Raw genomic sequence first — 27,618 nt, 5'->3', positions numbered from 1 at the left:
AAGTTTAGAATTATTATTATTATTGTTGTTATTATTACCATAATTTGATTTTCTAAAAGGAATTTTTACAAGGGGGTTTGTTTTAAAAGGTTTGTAAGAAATCAAATTTTAATGTAAAATCACAAAAAAGTTATATTTTTAAAAAATTATTTAAGGTACCTAATTCCTTAAAATAGGATTCAAAGTTCATTTCAAAGTTGTAATATCCCTTTCCTCAGTTAAGATCATAATGCATATCATCACTGTGTGATTAGCAGACTTAAGCAATTTACAGGATTTAACTGTCTTCTGCAGCAGTCATTTTCATGGTAATGAAGCAAGTCAGGAAGTGAAAATATGGCTGTGATGTTGTACTTAAAGTTACAGATTACAGGTCAGTTTCAGTGTAGGGTGGGTGAAAGCAAAAATAAAATTTCTTTTAAAATTACATTACATTTTTTTTAGCTAAAAAATAATTCATTTATTTATTGAACTAAAGGGAATTAGTGGGGGAAAAAAGCCAACTTATTAATTTCTGAGTCATTGTTTAGGTCAGGGATGAGCAAACATTTTTGATCGTGGGCCAAAAATTAAAAAAAAAAAAAAAAAAAAGTTTGGCGGGCCAAGAATAAAATTTTCTAAAATTTTAAAAACAATATGCAAGTATTACAATTTAAACATGTTAATGAGATGAATGAAATTACGATTTCATTTTTGAAAGTTCCTTATATTGAGGTTCAAAGTGAGACGTACTGATTCTAAGGAACGAGGCTAGTCAGTCTACTTCTGAAATAATTCTTTCTAGGGTTTATAATTGAAAACACTTGTTCCCATATAATTAAGATATAGGATGAATTTGATCTTGTTCCCATATATAAGATGAAGCAAACATACCACTGATTTTCTGGGTGTGAGATATTAAATTTGAGAAACTTACTTTTGATAATGATTTGTAAAACTCTAACTTTGGCATAGTTAGAAACAACTGCTTGAGATGATTGTTAGATTGCAACTCAATTAATTCAAGCTGCAAATCTGACCTCACTGATTCACAATTTAAGTTGAAAGACATAGTAAAAATGTCCAATTCTGTTTGATTGGTACTGAAATCTTGAAATCTTCGTTCGAACTCAAAATGTAGTTTTTTTTCAAGCCATCTTCATAATTCTTAAGCTTCTATTAATTTACTGAGGGTATTGAATTTAGCGTCGGGAAATGAGACAAGTCGTTCTCAGCTAGCTGCTCAGCAAACAGATTAAGTTTTAAGTTAAGATTTTCTAAGAAATCTATTTCACCTATATTGGGTTCCCACATGTCTGCTTCCCAAGAAAGAGATAATGCTTGTTAGTGCCAATCTACAGATATAACTTACAAAGAGCTTTCACTTTTAACACTTTACTGATTGAAAGCTATCTGTGCTTGCTATTTCTGTCAATATATGTTTCGTAGAACAAAAATAGAGAAAGTAAAAAGATCATCAGTACTCTGAAAAAAAGGAAGGAAAAAATAATATTTAAGTAAAAAAGGAGATGGATCTATAATATTCAAATATATGTTTCTTTTAATTTGCCTCGGAGTGCCAAATTAAAATTCTATCCGCGGGCCCATCTCTGGCATAGTTTATCCCTTAGTCCATCCCTGGTTTAGGTGATTCTGAGCATTGACATAAAATAACAGCAGCAAAAGCTGCAACCCAACCCTCAGCAGTTCTTTTAAAGTACATAGGAAAAAATGTTGGTGCTGAACTTAAGTTGAAAAGACATGTGTAAAAACCCATAATCTCTTAGTTAGAAGAGTTCGTTTAAATTTTTTGTAACCTTTCTGAAAGAAAAGTATTTCTAAAGAATATCATAAAAGTGTGAAAAAGGAGTAAACTTAACACTTTAAAAGGTGTCGGTATATAATATGTACCAGAAGTTAATGAGTTTTTTAACCTCCTAAAAATATAAATTTTTCTACATCAAAAGCAGTAATCTTGTGTTTCTAGTGCTTCCTTTTGATTCTAAATGGCGCCACTACTCTATGAATGCTCAATATTTCGCAATTATGAAATTAATGTACTCTGTTCAAAGGTATCATGTTTGAATATTCATAAATTCTGTGGTAGGGCAGGAAAAAATTCAAAATCTTCAAATATATGATGTACACATGCTGAACCTTATATATTTACTACATTTCAATCAAAACTGATAATTAAAAGATTATGCATATGATTTCAACATGTATATAAAATATACCAGTGTCGAGGCCAATAAATAGCAGCACCGGGCTTCTCCTTCTCTACTGTGTGTGGGTGACAGAATTTGTATGTATTATAATTGATTGTGACATAATATGATACAATTGTTTAGATTAATTTTATTAGTTGTTTAGGATTAAATATTTTATGTTCATGGGGAGTTTAATGACCATATGCTGGAAATGAATAAAAGCATTTTAATTCCTTTTTATACTTTGCTTATTCCAGTTAAGTTGTAATTCTTCTTTGTTTAGCTAAAATTTTAATTTCACCACTTCACCCTTTCCTTGAGAAAAACTCATTGATTTCAAAATTGCCGTCTTCCGTCAAACATTACACAATTGTAGGTGTTAAATGTGGCATGTTAGCCTCGAAAGACACCCATTGCTTTGTGTTTTTTAAAACCCTAGAATGCAGTGAAAGGGAAATGTGGTGATTGATGGCTAATTTGCCATATTAGTGGGATTTTGAAAAGCTCTTGCAAAAAGGAAGCTCACTCGCAAACACGGGGAATAGGAATGCAATTTATGTTTTCACTTGGAAATGGAATTGAAAATCTGCTGATCTGAAAGGATGTTTTTATTCTTTAGAGGATTGTCTTTGTTAATTTCAGGTGAGAGACTAGGGAACACAAGATAGGTTTTTCCTCTGGATAAGGATACAAGTAGGCAGTTTTCGAAATAAGTCTTAACAGTTGGTGAAAGGGGTAGGAATTTCTAAGGGCCAGTTTCTAGATGCAAAACATTTATCTTTAGAAGGAAAATATCCACTAGTTCCACAGAGCCCATCAAAAGTATGCAAAGATATACAGTCAAAAGTCTTTAATCCTGACTCGTCGGGACTTCAACGATTCCGGATTATAGATTATCAGTTTAAATCTGGTAAGATGGCATGCAGAAATTATAAAATTAAAAATATGAAACTGTAATTTATGAAATACAGAGCAATTATGATCTGAAGGGTATCAAAATTTACAAAAAAAAAAAAAAAAAAAAAAAAAAAAAACTTAATATTTATTTGTTTACTTTATTAAACATGTCTTTCAACGTGTGCATGCATAAAGCATACATTACGCATAGTCGAAACTAGAAAATTGCAACTATGAAACTATTTGATACGTATTCGGATGTTTATAATGATGAGGAATTTGATTTAAATCATATCAAAGACGGAGTACATCGAAATGAAATACTATATTTAGTAAGGAATTATAAGCCAAATAAAATAAAAATCAGCCAAAATGGCCACAGCGGTAAAGGGACCTTACACAGTATTGATGAGTCCCATGGGAAACCATGATATTTCTCTGCCCAAACCTCGCTGTGTTTCACTTTCAGCAGCAGTCTGTATCGTACATTTAAGACAGTGTTCATCTGACATTAACTCATTCAGAAGTTTGAAACAGCATGAAGTAAGACATCTGACCAAATGACAGTCTTCCATCACTATCAGGCCAGGTTTTATGACTTGGCACACTTTCTCCTCTTCAGGCATTTTAATCACTGATGAGTGACTTTTGAAATTGCAGCTCACCCAAAAATACCTTGTTTATAGAGCTCCTTTCATAATAGTTTGGTGCTGTCGAGGTTTGCGAGTGCGACATTCAGTTCAGCAGTCACTTTTGCGGGTATAGTCCTCTTATTTTTCATCACGTTTCTCTTCAGTGATCGTTTGTCATAATTACTCAACACACATTTGCAACTGTTCTGTTTCTTAGCAGATGCGTTTTTTCGAACTTTCCTGTATGAGTTAAATATCTTAGGTACTGTGCATCTTGAAACACCAAGTACTTCAGCTATGTTGGTTACAGAAGCACCTGCTATACGAACTCCAAAAATTTGGCTACACTCGAGTTCATTTAGCTTTGACGTGATGCACTCACAACTGCAGAGAACGCTGTTTCGATAATGAATGACACTTGCAACATGTTAAATATGTTGTACACGTAGCATTAGGGAGCAAACACATCAATGCTACCTACAGCTTTTGCAAGAATAAACATTTCAGTTCAAATATGCATACGAGATGTTTTCATATTTTTGCCTAGCCCCTGCATTTATTATAATATGTAACATTTGTAAGACAAAGCCTACTTGTTAAAAAAACAAATTTAAAATTTTCATATAAAATATTTCATTATTTAGTCAAGTGAATCACCAGATGATATTTTATAAAGTGTGCCTTAGCATAGCTAATGGCTAGAGAAAAATGGAATTGATGATTTGATGACCATTCAAGATTTTCGAGTATTTATTATTTGATGGTTTTGAAGGCAAATCTCAAGAGTAGAGTTTTAAAGTAGCATTTTTTTTTTTTAAATTACAAAATATAGCAGCATGGTTTTGAATTAATTAGCAGCACATTTCTAATATAGTCATATATGTCGGGGGTCCAGTAAGTTTATAAATATTATAAAAATTCGTACAAATTGAAGGAATTGGCTGAATTGAGTGCAGTTTTCGAAAACATTATTATTGTGAGGTATTTTTTTGGGGGGGGGTAAAGGAAAAAAATCTGTTGATAGAGGGCACTGTATGGGAGCACATTTTAATTGTATTTATTTGCATGAAGGCAAATGTTTTTAAGCATATCGCCCTTATTATATGCGTCTTCCACAATCACAAATTAGAGTTTGCTAGTGAGTTACAACATTAACTGCTGCATGTAGCATATCCAAAAAGATGCAGGAGAGTTTGTGGTAAATGCCATCCTTTAACTGCACTGAAGAAGATGGTCTGTTGCAGTACATTCTGGATTTGACATTACCCCAAAGCAGAAAATTAAGTGGGGTTGAGTTGGCGAGTAAGGGTGTCACTCATTTCTACAGTGATGGCTAATTAATCACTCATCGGTGATGTTTCTGCATAGGAACATCTTCACTTCAGCTGTAATGTCAAGAGGTGCCCTGTCTTTCATGAATGTCACTGTATGTATGTTCCAGTAAGTGACATATCACTTCTTGCAGCAATTGCAAGTAGTATTTTCTGGTAACTGAGCAGGTCTTTCAGCCGGTTTTTGCACATCACTCTTCAAAGAAAAAAAGGCCCAGCATTAATGAATGCAATGAAACCATACCAAGCACTTAAATTAGGTAAAGGTAAGGGCTCCTGAGTATAGGGAAATAGGTTCTCCTTTGCCTAGATTCTATGGTTGAGGCTGTTGACTGTTCCATGCCATAAAAAACGAGCCTTATCTGTCTACAAGATATTGAGAAGACATTGTGGATCATCATTGATTTTCTACAAAATCTGTATTTGCAAATCTGAATATGCTTAGCTTTGTCGTTCGATAAGATGTTGGCTGTGTACGGATTGCAGGTTTGACAGGTACAATTTTAAAACACTGTGAAGAATGCGGAATACTGGTGTCTTCTGTATGCTAGTGTTCCATGCCACTTCACATGCACCATTTACTGCACTTGGGGATTGTTCCTAAACTGTCTATCTGCAAAGCCACATCAAAAGTACAGACCTCTAAACTGATGTACCACTATCCTATCTGTGTTTGGAGAGGGCCATGGAAGGGATCTCGATCTCTGGGGAGAAGGGAGCGAAGGAGAAAACAGATAAAGCTGGGACCTCTGGAGCGACCTCCAAACCGGTGAGGAAGAACCATCCAAGCAATGAAGAGTCTCGTAAGAGAGAACGCATTGCTGGTGACACCCAGGAAATGGCCCTCAAGAAACGACGGCTATATAGTCAACCTGCAAGAAAGGCAATCACTCTGCGAATCATCTGCAAGGATGACTCCATAGACATAACATCGGTGGATTCAGATTTCATCACCTCTATAATTGATGACCGAATTATCGATGGCTCTATCACTACCTGCAGGGTCCACAAGACAGTCCTGCAGCCGAATGGCCTCAACATTGCATGTGAGGACCAGGAGACTGTGGACATCCTAAAGACTTTAATTAATGATCTACCTGGCACTGAAGAAAACCATCCAGGTTATCATGCCATGGCTCCTGGGGACAGACCCCCCATGAAGAGGTTTTTCGCTTGGTTTCCTGGTAACAGGTCACCAAAAGATAACATCAAGCTCCTTGATGCCTGTAACAAGGGCCTGGATGTTAAGAAGATCGCCATCAAGGCAGTTATCCCTGGAGACGGAGGTAATACCTTGGTGCTGGGAGTGGAACATGAGCTTATGGATTATCTGGAGCCCCAGAATTTCAAACTTTTTTGTGGTGCCCATGGCTGTGTACAGCTGAATTAACCAAGGCAACAGGAGAAATCAATTCCTCCGCCCAAGGATCCTCCAAAGAAACAGTTGACGGAAGAAAGGGAGACCGAAAAGGAGTCTGAACCAGAGCTTTCTTTGGAGGCTCTGGAGAAGACATCTGAATAGTTTTCCCCTGTCATTACTTCCTTTGAAGTAGTATGCTAAGGATGCAGCTTTTAACTAAGTCTCTCCTAAAATCCTTCGGGGTAAGTTCTTTTCTCTCATTTAACCTGTTTTAATGGTTAAGGTTAGTCAGTTAAACCTGCAACATAGCAGAGCAGCTTCATACAATTTAGCTGCTCAATTAGGTAAGCAAGGCACTTTTGTTGCCTTAATTCAAGAACCTTGGGTGTACAAAGGTAAAATCCTTGGTAGGCCCATGAACGCACACTTTTTTTCGACAGAGGGACCTGATAAAAGACCTAGAACTAGCATTTACATTTCTAAAAATATAAAAGCTATGAAATTATCCCAATTTACATCAGAGGACATAACTGCTATTTTAATTAAGGACATAAACAGTTCACTGAGAGGAAACATTTGTTCTTGCTCGGTTTACATGGTTATGACCTTAACATTCTGCAAGAATTTATAGATCTTGCGAGTTTCTGTGAAATAAACAATATTCCTATGGTTATTGGTGGTGATGTTAACGCTCACCACCTGTCGTGGGGCAGTTCTGATACTAATCCTAGAGGAGAAAAACTCATGGAACTTATAATGAATACCAACCTAACTTGGGTAAACAGGGGAAATCACCCCACCTTTGTTAACAGAAGACGAGAAGTCATTGACCTCACATTAACTTCTGATATTTATAACCTTATTGAGAACTAGGCATGTAAGTGACAATCCCTCACTTTCTGACCATCGCCTTATACAATTTTGTATTAGAGATGAAATTCCAGCTGAATATTTCAGAAACATTAAAAACACAAATTGGGACCTTTATAAGGACTTCCTGGTTTCTAATGTCATTAACCTTCAGGTTTTAGACAATAATTGTACAGTCGAGGAGCTTGATACTCAAGCAAACAATTTGACAAATATCATTATTGAATCTTATCATGCATCATGCCCTCTCAAACGAAGGAAGTACTCTCCTAGCAAGAGAGTTTGGTGGACCAAGGAGCTTGAAAGCCTCTGCCTAGAGGTTCGGAGAGCTCACAGGAAAGCAGTCAGAAATAAATCTGAAGTTAACTGGTCTAACTTCAAAATTCTACAAAGGAAAGTTAAAAGTGAAATCAGGAAAACTAAATATAACTCATGGAGATCGTTCTGCACAGATATTCTGTCCTACCATGAGACTGCCAGAGTATATATAAGATTCTTAAAAGATCTCAGGAGTCTTAACTCTCATCGGTTATGCGGCCTGATGGCAGTTATACTATAAACCCTTTGGATACACTTTCGACCATGTTGAATTTTCATCTGGGGGACAAAAGTGTCACCTCTGACCCCCAGGAAAATCCATTGGAACTACTTCATAATCCATTAGATCTGGATTTTGCTAAGACAATTGTGAATTTTGAAAAGGCTAAAGCGGCCCTTGATGTATTTCTTCCCTTTAAATCTCCAGGGAACGATGGCATTTACCCAATTCTGCTTCAGAAGGGCTGGGATATTTTTGGTCACATTCTCGTGGACATATTCGAATCCAGTTTGATTTTAGGATATGTTCCTAAGGTTTGGAGAACTTCACGAGGTGTGTTTCTTCCTAAACCAGGAAAAGATACATATGAGAAACCAAACTCTTTTAGAATGATCACGCTAACATCCTTCCAGCTTAAGCTGTTGGAGCGATTGATTTTCTGGCACCTCCAGTCAGATAATAAACTGAACCATACCTTTGGCTTAGACCAACACGGTTTTAGGCCTGGCTTCTCCACTGAGTTGGCCTTACACCAACTCGTGTGGAGAATAGAAAAAACAATTATAGACGGACACTTTGCCATTGGGATTCTACTGGATATTGTAGGAGCCTTTGATAACATCGGTTTCGAGAAAATACATAAGGCCCTTACTGGAAGTCATATTCACCCTATGATAACTAGATGGGTCATCTTCATGATTAAAAACAGGAATATCTGTGTTAGTCTCGCTGACTATGAAGTAAAGAGAGATATTACTAAAGGGTGTCCACAGGGTGGTATTCTTTCTCCGTTCCTGTGGAACCTGGTATTCGACTCACTCTTAGTACTTCTAGACGGGAGGAACCTGGCATGTCACAGGCTTATGCAGATGACCTTATTGTGTTATTACAGGGTTTCGATATCGGAACCCTACATAATCAGGCTCAGCAGATCTTAAATAAAGTTTCACACTGGGGTGATACAAATGGCCTTTCTTTCTCTGCTGAAAAATCTGAGGTCATAGTTTTCACGTGGAGAAGGAAATGGAAACTGGCAGATTTATATCTGGGTTACCAGATTATTAGGCGTAAGGAATGCGTTAAATACCTAGGATGTTACGTGGATAGTAAACTTACATGGATCACCCATATAAAAGAAAAGGCACAAACAGCCACAAATGTTCTAGTACTTTGTAGGCGAATCGTTGGTAAACAATGGGGCCTTAACCCAAAATCTACTCTATGGATTTATACTGCCATAGTCTGGCCAATGCTTTCTTACGGATGCGTGGTCTGGATTAATGTTATTAACAAAAGCACATATTTAAACATTTTACAAAAGGTGCAAAGACTTGCTTGCCTAAGCATTAGTGGGGCTTTAAATAGTACCCCTACTGCTGCATTAGAATTTTTACTGCAAATTCCACCCTTGAAATTATTCTTGAGCGGAGAAGCAATTAAAGCCATGTATAGATTGAATAAAAATGGCACATGGTGCCAAAGGACAGGTTTTGGTCATAAAAGCCACCTGAAAAAGGCCACATTGACATATGTCTGGACTTGGGCAATGAGATCCCTATAATCTATATGCCCAAAGATGCAATTACTAAAACAATAGTTCCAGATAAACTATTCTCAACTCATATACCAAAAAGGAATGAGATAGAATCTCTAATTGACCTAATTCCAACAGGATCAATTGAATGTTACAATACACATAACTTTATATTCTTGAAGAATAATTTGTCAGGGTATATTTTCTCCTTTTCACATATCACAACGGATGCAACACAATCACCCCTGAATTCTAAATACACTTATCACATTTTGAAACGTTGAACAACATAGCGAAGCAAAAAGATACGAACTAGCCAAGCTTCGAGTAAAGAAAGCGAACTGGCATTTCAGCAGGGCTTATGCAGATCGGAAACCTTACGTTTTGAACGGCAATTTCACACAACCTTAAGTGCAGATGCGCTTAGTTTTTGTTGCCCAGAAATATATAGATATACCGTATTTACTCAAAGATAAGACTCTATCAGCTATAAAAGCCACCTTACATTTGAAATTAATTTTAAGATATAAAAGTGTAAATGAATATTTATTTTATCTTACATTAATTCTCAGAAAGAAAACCTTAGTTCTGTCTTCTTTTTCAGAATTTTATAAGGTATTTTTTTTCCCTTCTTTACGCATGCCTTCGTAGTTGTAATTGGAAACATGTTCAACCTAAAGTAATGGAATAGAGCCCTGGCCAGGAATCGAGCCCTGGACCTCTTGAATGCAAAGAGGTCCAGTGCTCGATTCCCGGCGAGGACATTGCATATTTTTACGTCTCATGCCAAAAAAAAAAAAAAAAAAAAAAAAAAAAAAAAAAAAAAAAAAAAAAAAAACTAATGGTTCTACATGTGGCGCCCGAACTAAAAGGTGGTGAAAGTTGATTTGTCACCACCTGGATTAGGCGGTTGGGTTCCATAATCCTCAGTCGCCGTTTAAAAAGGGGGAGTATATATTGTATTTTTGTATTATCTCCCTCCTTTCCGTATACCTTTGTGGTGTAATTGGAAGCATAGACGAATTAATAGTGTAATTGGAAGCATAGACGACGCATATTCGAGAAGTCCAGTGTTCGAACTCCGGCGAGGGCACTGCCCATTTCTCCAATGAGATCCCTATAATCTACATGCCCAAAGATGCAATTACTAAAACAATAGTTCCAGATAAACTATTCTCAACTCATATACCAAAAAGGAATGAGATAGAATCTCTAATTGACCTAATTCCAACAGGATCAATTGAATGTTACACAGATGGATCAAAATCCAACTTCATTGGAGCTGGAGCTATTATAAGAACCAAGGGATCTGAAGAAGATTTCATTAGATTTCATCTATACCTTGGTAAATTAACAACTGTTTTCCAAGCCGAGGTTCTGGCGATCAATATGGTCGCCAGGGAGCTCTTAGCTAAAAATACAGTTGATAAGTATATATATATTCTCTCTGACAGCCAATCAGCCATCGTTGTCCTGGCTAATCGTGTCAAGTTACAAAACTGTGTTTTGAACTGTACTCAAGATCTCAATTCTCTGGCTCAGGCCCATAATACCATTAGTTTAGTCTGGGTCCCAGGTCATTGTGATTTTGCTGGAAATGAACTAGCTGATAAAGTGGCTAAAGATGCTGTGCAACTACCCATGTCTGGCCCAGAACCATTTTACCCAGTTTCATATCAAACGGTTAAAAAAGAAGTAAGAAGCTGGATAAAGAAAAAACATGATGATATATGGTCTAAACTACCAGACTGTGCTCATTCTAAATTGGTGCTCAGTACACTTAACTTTTCAGGTAAACTCATACACCTCAGTAGAACTAACTTACGCCAGGTAATTCAAATTGTTACTGGACATGCTTATCTAGCTAAGCATCTCCACAAATGTGGTCTTGTCGAATCTCCTCTCTGCCCAGCTTGTGGAGAAGAAAAGGAAACACCTTTTCACTTTCTGGGACGATGTCCGGTGTTTTCTGTCCCTAGAAACAAATTCCTTGGGTTTCCCTATATTACCTTTGATCAAGCCCTTCTATACAAAGGGCTCTCTGGCATAATAGGGTTTCTGATGTATACTAAATACCTACAGGTAAGGTGAATTTGAAACCACAAGAAACAAGCATTGAGACGCCCTATGAGTTTTTTTTTTTTTTTTTTTTTTTGAAAAGAAACTATGCAGGGATTTCCCTCTCATAGCTGTGTTTTGGAATATAATTTGAAAATAGATATCAAATCTTTATACACTACCTGGCCATTTGGCTTGAGAATGCACCTCTGCCCTCCTTATTTATTTATTTATTTATTTGACTCTCCATCGCACTCTTGTTTGGTCAAGAATTTGCGTTTGGTGGTTTGGGAGGGATTGAATCGGTTTTCCATCCAATAGGGAAGTTTTCACGATCCAGCCGATACCTTGAACTTAGAGATGGGATCTTTTGCTGATACTATAGATTTGGTGTCAGTTTGGGATCTTATCTATTTATTTATTACTTACCTTTTACGGGAGTTACCATTTAAATCCCTTGATTTAAATGATCAAATGGCGGAAGAGTAATGGGCAATTTTGCCTAAACTCTTTTCCTTCTTTTCATAAGAAGGAAGCACCCCTATTGTTATGTTATGTTATCCCATCTGTGTCTGAAACCTTCATAAAGCGCAGTTGGCAATTATTTAGAGTTGGAAATTGTATGCTCATGTAAAACAACCTCACCAATAAGCTTTTATCCACTCATGTCAGCATCACAATTAAAACTTTGTGTACGAGCAAGTAGGAGGAAAAACAGAAATAAGCTGTTAATTCTAACATTATGCAAGTTATAGGACTCTGATTTGTGTATTTCTTGTTACTGCATTTTTGCAGCAGCCTCTATTGATGAAAATTTTAACTTTTTAGCCCAAAGGAGCATTAATCCAGAAGGGCTGTTAAGTCTTGAAACGGCATTTTACATTGGTTCACTATAAACAGCATATCACTTTTTAAATTGTTGCCACCAAATTTTATCGTCCAGTATTATATTTAAAGAAATCAAATAATGACGAATCTGCATGAATGTGTGTATGTTTCTTGCATTGTGAAAAAAATGCTCGTACCTAGAGCCATCAAATTTTGAATAACGTAATCCTCCACTTGAACATGGGCTCCTGGAAGCCCGAATTTTGAATTTGTTTCATTATTTATTTCATATTTTGTAAAACTTCAACACATTTTTGAGTAACAAGTAATTTTTTTTTTTTTTTTTCTAAATTTCAAAGTGCAAAGTGAGCATTAGCAACTCGTATGGGAAAAAAAATATTTTTATCTCCAGTGTGCGAGAGTGTCTATAAAAAATTGTAAAGATATGCATTTAAAAAATATTTTGTGATATTGCTGTTGAATTGAATTTTATGTGGTTTGAATGTAAGAACGTGCTATTTACTAAATAATGGTAACACACAAAACATTGAAAAAAAAACCCTCTTTGGGTATAATATACTGAAAGCTTTCAGATTTTTATTTTCAAATAAATTTTTTATACTTCCCGCCAAAAAGTTCCTCTTCACGAGAATAACTCCTTCGCAAACCATATTCATTTCTAACAATCTTTCCATTTGTATGAATTTTTAAAGTATTTACAGACTTACAGAATACCTGGTGTGTTACGAAGTGTGACACAGAAAAAAACGAGACTGGTCCAATAAATCATTGTGCTTATAGAATCAGTTCTCTGCGACATTATCACCTTCAACATTCACACACTTCTGCATTCGGTGCTGCCATTACTGGGGACAGTTCTGGAAGGTCCTTTAGGGGATTCTCTGTTTTTTCTGAACTTCTTCAAACTGAGGTAAAATGCCTTCCCTTTAAGCAAGATCTAACTTTAGGAAATAAAAAAAAAAAGTCCCACGGAGCCAAATCAGGCGAATAAGGAGGATACCCTATTTGCTGGTCAGAAATTGCTTGACAGATAGGGACCATGTGAGCGGGTGCATTTTCCTGGTGCAAGAGCCATCCATCACTCCACAACTGTGCACTTTCTTCCCTAATTTTTTCACAAGTCTTTTTAATACTTCAGTGTAGTAGTGTTGATTAACAGTTTGACCACTGAGAACCCACTCAATCATTACAATTCCATTAATGCCGAAGAAGACAATTAACATTGCCTTGAATTTTGATTTTGATTGCGAGCTTTGTTCCTTGCCGCTGAAAACTGCTTATGTCATTCAAACACACATGCATGAGACAGCGTTTCATCTTCGATGCTGATTCGCTGTTCAGTTTTTACATTAGACATTTTTTTTTTCCTCGAGAATGCAGTTGCACATGTCCACTCAATGGCGCAGTACTCCCAACTGGCTTGATCGGTTAAGTTGAAACTTGCCGCATGGATAGAGGGATGATGTCATCAAAATTGTTGAGCTTTTTACAAGCTACACAGTCCCCCCCTCTTTTTTTTTTTTTTTAGTGTGTGTGTGTGTGTGCGTGCATACCTCGTATATATAGTCAGTAATTTAATAACTTTTTTGCTATAAAATATTGAATGAAAAAATTATTAGTTGTAGTTCATGTTTCTCATTTCTGTATAAATTTTCTTAAGGGGAAAAATAGCATTTTCATTATATGTGTCATTTCTTTATTGCAGTATATTTTACTGTATTTTGTTTATTGTAGTTGAAAAAGCCAAGAAATTGAATGATGAAATGAATGCAGAAAATGCACTTTATGCAGCAGTGGAGTCATATCAAGTGAAATCATCTGATGCAGGTATTTTTTAAAATTTTAACCACTTGTTAATACAGGGTCAAGTCGTACTATTAGAATTACCTTAGCTGATATAAACCACTTTAGAAACATGATAGCAGATATATATGTCATGGAAATAATGTAGGGATAGATACTATGGAAATAATGCAGTGAGGTTTTGGAAGGTTGCTACTGTGATAAGCCAGGCAGCCTTCAGAGAATATAAGGGCATTGATGTGTTTCACAAAATGATTTCAAAGTTTCTTAGTGGGATTACTGTCTGGCAAGTTTGGAGGCTAAGGAAGTACATGGAAATTCTATTTCACAATTCTCTAGCATGTTGATCATTTTCCTCAAACTTGTCCTTGATTCTTGCAGCGTGCAAGTTATATTATTGCATTTATATTTTTTATTGCCATCTGGAAATTCATTGTCATGCTCATTGGGACATTATTTAAATATGACAGACTGATCATATTGAAATACTCCATACTATCAGGTGCAATCTGTACATGCTGTGGCAATGTAGGATGTATGGATTTGTGTAGGAGTGTCTGGCATCATCAAAAACAGAGAGATCCATATCAGTTCAGAGTAATCATCTAATAGCAGAGATTCTCAAACTTCTGTTTGGTGCCTTTTTTGAGTCAAGAAATATTTTTCTGATCATGGATATTGAGGTATGTAAACTAGGAATACAAGTTAAAACATTCACTAATAATAAATCATAAAGAAAAATTATTTGAACACAATTCTTTGCTTTATATATGAATTTAATTTTACCATGCATCAAAAACAAGTCTGAATATTCATATTAATAAGCTAGGTTTGCATATTACTTTTATGTAACAAAATTAGAATTGCATAAATATTTTATACTGTAGGACATGGAGCTTCTTCATATAAATGCTTAAGTCCAAAATTAGAAGCCTATTTAAAGCCGTTTCATAAAATTCTATGTTAATCCCCAGCCAAAATTCATTTAAAGATTTTTTTAGAAAACTATTGAAATCTTTATTAGAAAACTTTGCTGAGTTATAGAAGTATTGCTCTATAACTCAGCAAATTCTTTTTAATCATTTAATTGTAAATGGCTGTAATTATTTCATCTGAGTGTGGTTTATGAGCTACATTTTCTTTTTGGGCATCAAAATTTGAAGAAAAATATTTATGAACATGTATCTTCAGACATTTCAAATAATGAGTTGTAACTTTTTGAACTAAATCTTTGAAAAAGTTACTTTCAATTATAAAAGCATGTAAAGCTGTAAATGTTTTTTTGTATAGTTTGTTTATGTAAAATCCCATTTTCCACTCTTATTTTTCAATATGATTCGAAAAAATCTTTTTTAATATGATTTTAAGTGGTTATTTCTTTCAAGGGACATGCTTAAATCATTTGCTTTTTCAAAAGTATTCTGACAAATAATACAATTTTAAAGGCCACAACCCATTATGAAAAATGAACAAAATTAGATTTCCTCTAAAAATATATCAGCTTCATTTTTCTACTGTAATAGTCTGCATAAATGTCACCCACTTGATAGCCATCATACTTCTGCATGCAGCAATAAGATTTGGTAAGTCGTCTTTACAATACTTTGAAGATATACTACTTTTAAAGGTTTACTTTACTTATTATAAAATTTTTCGATAGCATTAAACTGCTTAGCATTTAAAACTAGTGATAATTTTTTGGTTACAAGTATTTTCTGATTATTACAAAGTAAGTAAAAATGATGTGTTCAGTACCATCAGCTTCTTTAATCTGTAATGCAAATTTTCATCTGTCTTGAAGCATTTTCACCTGTCGTCTTCGCAGACATTGAAGCAACTACGCCACTGTAAACTAATGTGAAAAATGTCCCAATTTTAAACTTCATATCCTGCCTTCATGTGCATATTACCAAAGGACAATAAAACAATAATATTTGATGTATACTTCCCTCAAATTTGATATCGCTAATATAGAAGATAAGAATGAAATTGAAAAAGTAACTAGCATCAAACTTCATAGCTGTAAGAGAAATGATTATGCAGAATACAAGTGGTTATAATTAAAGCTCTACTGTGAAATGATCATAAAAGGAAAGCTACTGCACCTGGTCATGGGAATTTATTTTCCGCGAAAAAGTTAAAAAAGTGAGCATATTTGTCAGAGTTCTCATTGTTATGAATAGTGAATGTCTCCAACCATGCAAGACCGTGATTTTCTAGTAAAATATTATAATAAATGCGATAGCAATGAATGGTGTGCTTTGCAAAGGTATCATTCAGTAAGACGAATACTCTTGGCCAAAGACACCACAGCGTTTGAGGAAAATGATGGCAAAGTTTAAAGCCATGTGTTTGTTATCTGTTGCACCTGGGAGGGGAACGAAACCAAGGAGGTTGTCGCACGTTGAATGAATGTACCATGGAGTTTGGTGTACAAAATTAATTGTAAAGTGCTGGCAGTTTTACCCATACAAAATCAAACATGTTCATTGGCAATTTTTTGTAGACAAATGAAGCCCATTTTTACTTAAATGCTGATGTCAACACCCATAACTGCAGGAATTGGGCCAAACAAATCCCTCATGTTATCTACCCAGTTTCATTGCATTCTCCTAAAGTCATCGATTAGTGTGGCATGACATCTAGTTTCATAATTGAACCATTTTTCTTTGAAGAATAGTCGAAAGCTGGACCTGTTACATGCACTGAAACTGCAGCTCGCTTGTCATCAATGTCAAGACGTTTCATGATACCTGAAGTGCAGCTACGTGGCATTTAAGAAACCACGATTTTTATGCAGGACGGGCCCCACCTCTCATTGATACATGTGTCGCACAGTTACTTAGACAACATTTCACGAATGAATGGATTATAGGTGGACACTTCTCCACTTCTTGGCCACTGTGGTCACCAGACCTCAACCCTTGTGACTTTTGGCTATGGGGTTATATCAAAGGCATTGTTTATGGTGGTAAACTATGGCAGAACTGAAAAATGCGATACACCAACATGCCCATAACATTCCTTCTGATATGCTAAGAGCTGCTGTTGAGAATGCAGTCATATGATTTAACCTGCTTTCGAAAAATGGTGGAAGGCACATTGAACATGCTTTGCCACACATTTCAGAAATGATGAAACACAATTTAAACTGATGTCTTCATGTCTTATTATTTCATTTAACAATATTGCATACAGTGCCATGAATGTTCTGTAAAAGGATATTCAAGTATCGAAGCAAAATATATTTTTTTAATATAAAATTTTTTTTGTATGTTTTAAAAATTTTAGGGGCGTTTTTTATGCGGTATTGTGCTGTAATTTGAAGTTTTCAGATTGTATTTTTTTAAGACCTTTGGTGCATTTATATGGAATTAAAAAAATCTAAGAACATTTCCTTATCATTACAAATAACTGAATAAGAACACTGATGTATAACTGGATGTTAAAAAGCAGATGTGGGAACATATTGTAATTTCCTTATATTGTTCTTCAAAATGTATTTTTGTGTGCAGTTTGCATAATTGGAATCAGTATTTAAACAGACAGTGATGTGTTGGCTGTATCAGTGTCTTCATGGCGTTGTCTGACTTGTGGCATAAATAAGACAGTTTTTTTTTGTAAAACCACCCACTGAGGCATCCCTTTCCTTAGACAGATAGCCCTTGTATGCTTTGCTGTATTAGTTTAATACTTGAATTATCATTTTGTCAAATTGAGGAATTTCCCCCTCATTGATGAAGATAAGTGTATTTTACTCATTGCTAGCTCTGATGTTAAACAAACAAGTTAATAAAATATTATGTATATTATATGTATAGTGATTCTAATTTTAATTCACAGATTCACCCATTGCGTATACTTTTAGCAATAGAGTGTTCAAGTAATCAAACTGAATATTATCAGCAATTTTAATGCACTAAAGAAACTTTTGTGTAAAGTTTTTCAATTAAATTTATAGCATGTTCAGAACCTAGAATTTTGAAAGGTAATGCCAAGGTATAAATATGAGAAATATGCTGCTATTTATGCATTTCTGCATGTTGTTAAAAAAGCTTTGAACACCAAGAAAGATTCTTATGCTGGTAAATGTGAATTAATAACATGCATTTTAAATATTTATTCTTTTTGGTTATTTTTTAATTTAACAAATATTTTCACTATTTTTTTCAAAAATATTTCAAACCAGTTAAGTATTTTGAAAACATTAAAGGAATATTCTTTTAATTTCAGGTGATCGAATGATTGATGACTTAAGGGAGCCTTCTGACATTGTGTTTCAAAATATGTTAAATTTATCAGAATCAGCTGAGAAATCAAATGCTTATTCGTAAGTATTTTTAAAATACCATTGTTCTCTCACATTTGTGGAAAAAGAATGAATTTATGTTTTTAAAATAAATATTAGTAGACTTAGGTGTAACCTTTCCTTTCTAATTCAGAGTTTATATGGTCCTTAAATGTCCTTAGTTTTATCAGAAATTTGCAAAAGTTTCTTAATGTTGCTCAATTGACATTTCTATTACTTTTCTGTGACTGTCATTCTGAGTGTGAAATAACATTTTGTATGAATATGGATTTTAGCTGTGGTTCTGTTAAGAATCTTACAGCTGACAGTGGAGTCATCATAAATTGGCAGTGTAACCAACAAAGAACAGTCAGCCAAATAAACCCAATCTTTCAAACCTTAATCCATCTTTAAACCTTAATCACCCAATCTTTCAAACCTTAATCCATCTTTAAACCTTAATCACCCAACCTTTCAAAAGAAATATTCTTAACAAGAATACAGTCTATCTATGTGTGGAAAAAGATTTTTGGGTGTTGACTTTAACGTTATGGACATGCTTCAACCTATTTTGAAGAAATACTATCTTAACCCGAGAGAAATTGTGCGGGGCACAGAGCCACCCTCTGCATCAAAAATCAACAATCCTGACCAGAAATGTTTCATGTTAATGAATCATCTTTCTAGTATCCTCCTGTTAGACATTCCCCTTTGGAATGTGTGTTGGTATTTTTGCTTGTTTTTCTTTTCTGCGAGAGAAGCAATCGTTTCTTGGAATCCATGAGGGAACTGGGTGTGTCAGTCACCCCATGTGACTGTTGATGCTTCGAAATTTTTCATTAGTAGCAGTTTAGCTGGTTTAGCTTTGTGTTCTCGAGTGTTTCCATTGTTGGTCTGTTAAGATTATTTGATAGATAATGGTTTACAAACGTAAATTTAGCAAATATGAAAAAGAGGTGGAATGTTTGAGAACTCTATTAGATGAAGTTGAGTCTTCTGAAGGAGAAATTGATCAAGATAGTGAAAATAAGTCTGGTGAAGAAATATATTCTCATGGAAGCAAAAGTGAATTTGAGCAGAATGATGATGATGATGGAAATCCTGATTTAGTAAAAAATATTTTTATTAGCAAAAATAAGACAGTTTGGCAGAAAGGAAAACCAAATCAAAAAGTAAAAACGTCTTCCCAAAATATAATAACTCATTTACGAGGATTAAAAAGAACTGAACGCAATATAACGGAGCCCCTAGAAAGTTGGGTATTGTTTTTCAATGCTAAAATGATATGATCCATTGTAGAGTGTACAAATATTTATATTAAAAAAAATATCGGTAAATTACATGAGAGATCGGGATGCCTGAGCAACAAATGATGTGGAAAACCAACAGATGGCCGATGGTCATTTTTTTATTGTGTGTTGAATGTCGCTCCAATAAATGCCCAAATTGCCTTATTGTCAACACCTTACAATATAGAAATAAAACTCGAGGAGGGAGGTTCGCCTTCCTTCCCTGTGCTGTCCGCCACAGAGCAGCATGGAAGCACAGAAAAAACTTTGAATTGAAAATATAGAAATAGGAGAAAATTTCTAAAAAATTTGGCTATATCTCATATACAGCCCCACCATAGAGATAAGAAAAAATAATGCCAGTGCTTCCTAAAGTGCTTCGTGAAAGCATCAATAATGCCACTTCTAGTGGATCAGAAGAACGCCCATCAAAGAAAACAAAACTCGACAAAGACTGATGTACTATGTGTCCAAGGTCCAAAGACAATAAAACTACAATTTCTTGCAAAATGTGTGATAATTTTTCATGTAAAATTCATTCTTCCTATGTTTGCCAGAAGTGTATGTTAGCTTCTGATCCCTGATTAGGTATGTAATAATTTTGAACGGTATTTTTTTTTAAATATTGAAATATGTTTTCTTAAGTAAAGAAGTAGAGTTTCTAAATAAAATATTGCAATTATTGTTTATAATCAAATGTTTTCTATAAAGTTTATAGCACGTGTTCCTAAAGAAACTGATTGGGGTGACCCAGTTACCCTGTGTGATCTCCAAGGTCAGTGTTGGGTGCGCACCTTCTGTCGGGTTAAAGAAAGTTGAAATCATAAACTTCTTAAAGGTCACACTTCCATGTACTGTTGTCAGTGAATCTGGAAAATTCTTCAATAATTATATTCTTCAATGGATGAAAGACATGAATAGAGCACTTAAAAAAGAAGGCTCTGAACATATTTAGCTGGATTAGAATACTCTAGTAATGGTTAGGGCTGCATATTTGTGCAGATATTTTAAATACTGCAGAAACTCTAGTAACAATGTTAACTATCTAGAGCAGCATATCTCAGCCTGTGTTCCTCAAAGCCTGCTCTAGTAATCTAAATTTCCAAAAAAGGCGGGGGGGGGGAATTAACTGCATATGCTCCATTATAGCTGAAAATCCTAGAACTTGGAAATTATAAAAGACACTCATCTACCACTTTTTCTCCCAAGACTGATATTTCATGAAATTTTTTACCAGCTTTTCTACCTATGGACTTTCGCACTTTAGTCTTTGCAACAGAAGATCAATTTAAAGCCCTCTGCTTGTGACATCTGCCACAGCTGGCCTCATTACCAGTGAAAGTGAAATATAATATACTCTCTGTTCTGTTTGTGTGGTGCACTCTTCAGTTGTGCTTTAAAAATTCTAATTCCTTGTGCCCGTACATGTCTGTGTGAGGACAGCTTTTTGTTACTAACTCAAATATAAAAACAAAGTTGTGAAGTTGACTTGATATACATCCAAACATAGAACAGCTGTACATGAATCTACATGTTCATTCATTTTATTAATGTGAGAACCAGTATTTATTTATTTTTTAGTTAATAAGATAAAAATTATTTAAACTTTAATATCCTTGAAGTATTGAAAATTAATCTAAAACTTCTTTTTTAACTTAATTACTTAGCATCAGTATAATTAAATGATTTTAAGCAATTATGTTTTAAAAAGAGGAGTATAATGATAGAAACATATGCCCAAAGAATTGCTATCAAAGAAGATAAGAATAAAGTATTTTACAAAACATTTTAATTTATAAAAGTAGTCTCCACTTAAAGAAAGATTGAGAAATGCTAATTTAGAACATTCGCATAAAGGAACAAAGAAGGTGACTAGGCATGTTAAAAAAAGGGGAAGGGGAGATGACAGTGGTTGGATGTTGAACCAGCTTTACCATAAATCTGCAAGCTTTGTAAGATGATTCTAGGAAGATTTGTAGATCAACCGTGAATAAATTGAATTTTGTATATTATTTAAAGAATTTTCAAAAGAAGTGATAAGAAAAAGTTGTCTGAATTTTTGTACCTTCGATCCTCTTAATACATTTCTGTTTCATTTTTCATCTATTATTTTTGTTGTTTTGTGTAAGCAAAAGCATAAAGAACTGCAAAAATGATTCTATGCTTATCATGACAGATATCTGTAAAAAGTAATATCTGTGTTGATAAAAAGATATTGTAAACTGACAATTTAAAACTGTTATTGCATATCTGTTAACTAAATTATACAACTGTTGTAATTTTATAAGTCTCGCTTGTGAAATTCCTTTATTACTGTATTTTACACTTTTTTGTAAATTAATTATTTTTTTAATAATGAGCATGCAAATTTTCGAAATATGTATGAGTATTTTATTATAGGTGCAAAATATTAAGGCATCAGAAAATTATACTCCTAATTAAATGTAAATTCCTTGATAACTTTTAGGAATTTGATTTCTCAGATTCATTTTACAGTTATGCTAAATACTAGATTTTGTTTAACAATAATGTCTTAATAATAATATCTTAATATTCATATACAGAAATGTATATACATCCTGTAATAGTGTCATTAGCTATCTAATGGAAATAAGGAAATTTAAAACTTAAAGCATTGGATTGTTATGATACAGATATAAAAAAAGGGCCCCACAAAACTTAAAATACTGTGTTTTCTTAGAATTTCTTTTATAATCAGAGAGTTATTATTTTTCTTCAAGGAAAATTCTAACACAAGAAGCAATTTTAGCGTTAATTTTAGCTCCGCAGAATGATCCTGCCTATTTAATACGAGAAGCAAATTTATGAAATGGCATAAAATATAGTTTGTTTAGAAAGAAAGAAGGTTTTATTTTATGTGATGAAGATCTTTATAAGAAAGGAAACGGATATCTTGAAACCGTGTTTCATACTGAAATTCATTTAAATACCATTAACCTATTCCATCCCCCCAAATAACTACCTTATTTATTTATTTATTTTTGTTATCTGTTTTTAAATAAAAACAAAGGTACTGTATTATATAGAAAATAAATAGAAACTTTGTAAAATATAATGTAAAGAAGTAAACTGGTTTTTAGAAAGTTCAGTACTGTGATCTATGTACCTATCTACGTTATATCTTCATTATTCTTTATTGATTATGTTACCTTTTTCTCCAGTGTTTCATTCTAGTAGGTTTTATTTATTTAGTGTGGAAAAGAAGGAGCACATCTTTCTTATTTAGTCTACAGATTTGAGTTGAAGATATGCATATGCTTCGCATAGTGTAGTGCATGTTATATAGTGGGTGGGGTTTAAAAATGAAATTCAGCATAGCTAATGTCATTATGAGAGCAAAAATTACATTTTTGCAACACTGTTTAAGTTATGTTCCCCCTCAAATTACAAATTTTGTATTCTACCTTAATGTTATGTAGATTAATATTAATGCTCTTGGTAATATCTTAATGAGGAGGCTTGGCCAATTAAAAAGTCCCAGAAAGAAGTGGCTTGGTAATAGCGGGATTCTTTGGCTCCCTCTCACAGATGCCGTAGTAAAACCAAGAGAAAGATTTTATGATTGTATTGTGAAATCTTGCCTGTCTGTTGGCATTCAGTAATATTGTTTTGTGACAAATGATCTCTACATGCTTTACGATGGCTTTACAAGTTTCTGATTTGCTTACTTTTTTTTGGCAAGAAAGAAGTTCCAAAAATTCTAAAGTATTCTAATTTAATTGCATGCCAGACAGTCGGGCATATATCTAAATAATAATTATAAATTCATATTATTTGTTTATTATAAATATTATGAATATTATGGGCAAAATAACTGTAAAAATATATGAAGAATGTGAGAAAGCGAACACAAAATATTAGGGATGCGTCTAGTACAAGGTATTACATGAATGAGCAGGCTTGCTCTTTGTTGTGTTTATAGTACCAACTAATGGTGGCACAGCAAGCCTCTCACCTGGGCTTCTATTCTGATTTTTTAATCATATCCGGATACAAAAATATCTTCCAATGTTAGCTGATATCGCAAAAATCTCATATTCAGTATCCAGAGTTCTCATATACTTGTATCCAGAGGTGCCACTACATCTTTCTTCTATTTAAAAAAAAAAAAAAAAAAAAAAAAAAAAAAAAAAAAAAAAGTTAACCATTTTTCTAGTGGTAAGGAAAGATCAAAGAGTTAAGTTTCTTTGCTTGCTTGCCAATTATCAGTTCAATTTGAGTAGCACTAATCGTAAATCTTAAACTCTCATCAATTTAATGCTATTTTATTGAGGAATGAAATAAAATATTTTAAAAATATTCTTTAAAAATGTGATTTTTTGTTGAATTTGTACTTTTTTGCAAATTTAATTTATATTTGTTACATGTTGTATTAGTCATACAAATTTTCAACACAATATATTTCAGCATCAGGCATATTGAATAACTAACGGTTTATTATAATTAAAAATTTTTTTGAAGTTGCTGGAATTGGAATTTCAAAAGAAAGTTCATATCATTAACATTCGCAAAAAATATGTTGCATACATCATCCGGAACTTTTGATAAACCTGAATTTTCTTGCATTGTATATCGTATTTATTTGCGTATTTCCCTCTTTTGCCTGGAAACTGGGAAGGGAAAAAATACATGGTGTAAACTAGTTCTAAAGAGATGGCTTAAATGATACATAGAGCACATTAAAAAGCCCACATAAAGACACACTAATATTACTATATTATGCGTTTCAAAGGACTTCTTTGTTCTTACACAAAATACTTTCTTTTTTTTTAAGACATTTTACTTTATTGCTGTAAAACAGGTGTTTCTAAATCATATGCTAAAAAAACTAGGGAAAAAGTCTGAGGGATAGAAATATACAAGTAAATCTGGTAATCATGTTATACAGACATACATTTCAGAAAAGTAAGAAAATATTATTGTAAACTATAGAGCCTCGAGATTGATTATCTTCTTGAGATAAAAGCTTAAAAAAGTCTAAATGTTTGTGCAAACTTTTGAAATACAGAGTCTGGGTGAAAAATTGTTAGTGGTCAAAAGAAGGAATATTTTTCTGGGAGACAAATTATATCATTAGGAATATATTTTTTCACAAATAAATTTTTTCAAAGTAAAATAATATTAGAAAATTTGCTAATTAAAGAGAAAGCTTTTATCAGCTGGATTCAAACTTAGAATTTTTTATATTACAGCATTATATATTGCCAACCATGCTATTACTACTGATACTTACAGCTCAAACTCAGTCTCCAGGAGATGTTGAGAAACCTATAATAAAACATCTTTATAGTTATGGGAGAGAACATCTCTTTTTCTCTTGGAAAGACAGGATGATTGTAAAAGTGAAATGTCATCCCATTAACTAGTTACATCATATTATTTTATGCATTATCATTCTCCATTAACTAGTTACTGCATTGAAATCACACATAAAAAGTTTTTGCTATCGTAGAGACCTTAAAATTTATTGTTATCAAATATTGCTGTTCATGAGCATCTCCAGATTAAAAGAAATTGTAAATCATCAGTTTAATAAGAAATTTTGTTATCTTGCATAATATGAGGAATCGATAGCAAAGTTTAATATGGAAATTAAGAAGTTTGTAATTAACTTTGGTATATTTAGTTCAACTTGCCAATTTTTTTCTCAAACCACATATTTTCTTCTTTTAATTTTCACTAATTAAAGTTGCCAAAAAATATGCAGGTTACAGACTAGCTATGTCTGTCAAGTAAGTTGCTCAGAATAAAATTACTTTGCCCTGAGAATCTATGACTACACTGGTTGCTGTTGTTGTATCACACAACAGCATCATTTGCCTAAATCTGCTGCAATCATATGTTTCTTCTTTTTAATTTCATCTTGTAATTAATTAGAAGTCACAATTTTGTCACAGACCTTGCATGTGTTGCCATTTTTGACATAACCATTTCTTTTTTTTAAAAATAAATATTGGGCTTTAAAATGTATATTATAATTTACCATTATGCATTTACATTATTTTCTTTTTTTTAAGATTATCATGCGATATCCATTTTTTCTTTATTAATATTAATTTCTCTTCTTTTTAAATCCTAAGAGCAGAGACAGTTGTTGCAATTGCAGCAGCCTTTTACATTCAGGTTTAGCATAAAGAATCCATGGCTAGTCCTTTACTCCCAATGTTCCCCATATGATAATGATCATATCACCAAAGTCAATAACACAATATCTTTTTTCCTTAATAACCCTGGGCCACTTAATTTCACCTTTCTCGCTTCTCTGAGAATTGTTGTGGATTTTATTAGCTCTTTAAAAACTAAAAAAGCTGCTGGATTTGATGGCATTTCTTCCAAAGCACTCAAGCATCTTCCAATTAATGCAATTATGTGCTTAACTAAAATAATCAACTCAGTTATCAAGCTCTCTTACTTCCCCAAAGCATGGAAACATGCAGTTGTCATTGTCTTCCCTAAGCCTCATCAAAGTTCTACTTTTCCTCAAAATTATCAGCCTATCAGTTTACTTAGTCAAATTTCTAAAATTGCTGAAAAAATTATTATTAATCGAATCATGCCTCATAGCTCTTATACTCCTGATGAAGAATTTGGATTCAGACATCTGCACAGCACCAATCATCAGCTTCTCCATGTTATCAGTAACATTTCTGATGGATTCAATTGCAAATTTCCTACTGGTGCAATTTTCTTAGGTACTGTCAAAGCCTTTGACAGAGTGTGGCACCAAGGACTTTTATTCAAACTAATTCAGCTCAATTTTCTGAACCACTTTATTTGACTTATTACCTCTTACCCCAGAAATCGCACTTTCGCTGTCAAAATTGGAAACATCCTCTCAACTACAAGAAATATTACTGCAGGTGTCCCTCAAGGCTCTGTTCTCTCTCCTTTTCTTTACAATATTTATACTCAAGGCATTCCAAAAGAATCTCGTATCGCCTTATTTGCCGATGATACCGCTATCCTAACTCAAGCTTCAACCATCAATACTGTATAAATTTTTCTACAAAACTATTTGGAGCTTCTTGAAAACTGGATGATGCTGTAGAGAATTGCTGTGAACACTGACAAAACCAAAGCCATTATTTTCAGAAAAGGACAAACAAACTTCCTTCCGCCTAATCCCATCTTCTTTGATGATGATATTCAGTGGACGGATCAAGTGAAGTATCCACGTCAGGAAATTAAATATCTCAATAGCTACTATGCGTCATCTCTTCAGCAGACATAGCAATCTGACTATAAAAAATAAACTTGTTTTATACAAGTCCATCCTTAGACCTACTTTACGCCAGTCCGGTATGTGGACACGCCTCTAAAACCCATATAAAAAAGATCCAAGTTATTCAAAATAAAACCCTTCTTGAAATTATTAATGCACCCTGGTTCATCCCAAATTCATATATTTACAGAGATCTTCAAATTGATACTATACAAAATTATATAAAAAAATTGCAAAAATTTTTTTCCTTTTTGTACTATTACATCCAAACAGCTGTATCAGTTCTATGCGAAGCTCACCTTTTCCTAGAGAAAAACACAAATATCCTCTGGATATTCTTACCTAACATTTTGTTAATTATTTGAAGTACTTGCTACCTCACTGGTCAAACTTTTTTTTCACATTGCTTGTCTATTTTCATTCATTACATCTTTCTTCGCCGACTGATGGCAGCTAAGTGAAATATCCCATTCTACCATCTCGACTCTTCTTATCATCCTTTTGTTGTTCCAGACATTATTTTATCTGATGCAGAGTAAAAGTGTGCTGTCACTCTCTTTCCATTCAACACAAGTAAAGAGTTTTTCCAGTGTGTGTATAATGTAAATCATTTGTTGTGTGACACTTTGTTTTACAAGTTCCTGTTATGGTTAATTTTTTTTTTCTTTCTTTATTCTCCTTTCCTATCATTTTTGGTTATCCAAGACATTTTTAATAGAAAAATTTTAAATTGTTAT

General features: G+C 33.8%; 1 protein-coding gene across 3 annotated transcripts in view; it reads left to right on the top strand.

Moving 5' to 3' along the window:
* Positions 1-27,618, top strand: part of RhoGEF2 (Rho guanine nucleotide exchange factor 2) — a 265,990-nt gene that overhangs the window by 95,826 nt on the left and 142,546 nt on the right. For all 3 annotated transcript variants that reach the window (XM_035365908.2, XM_035365907.2, XM_035365909.2), the window contains exons 21-22: positions 13,993-14,085; positions 18,295-18,391. In XM_035365908.2, the coding sequence (XP_035221799.2) occupies positions 13,993-14,085; positions 18,295-18,391 (190 nt within the window). The remainder of the gene's footprint in view (positions 1-13,992; positions 14,086-18,294; positions 18,392-27,618) is intronic.

Source organism: Stegodyphus dumicola, chromosome 1 (genome assembly GCF_044657685.1).
Source record: "Stegodyphus dumicola isolate Sdum_Otavi_A_Nest chromosome 1, ASM4465768v1".
Classification (NCBI taxonomy): Eukaryota; Metazoa; Arthropoda; class Arachnida; order Araneae; family Eresidae; genus Stegodyphus; species Stegodyphus dumicola.
Note: the sequence above shows the minus strand (reverse complement) of the source record. Positions and strands in the feature narration are given on the sequence as shown.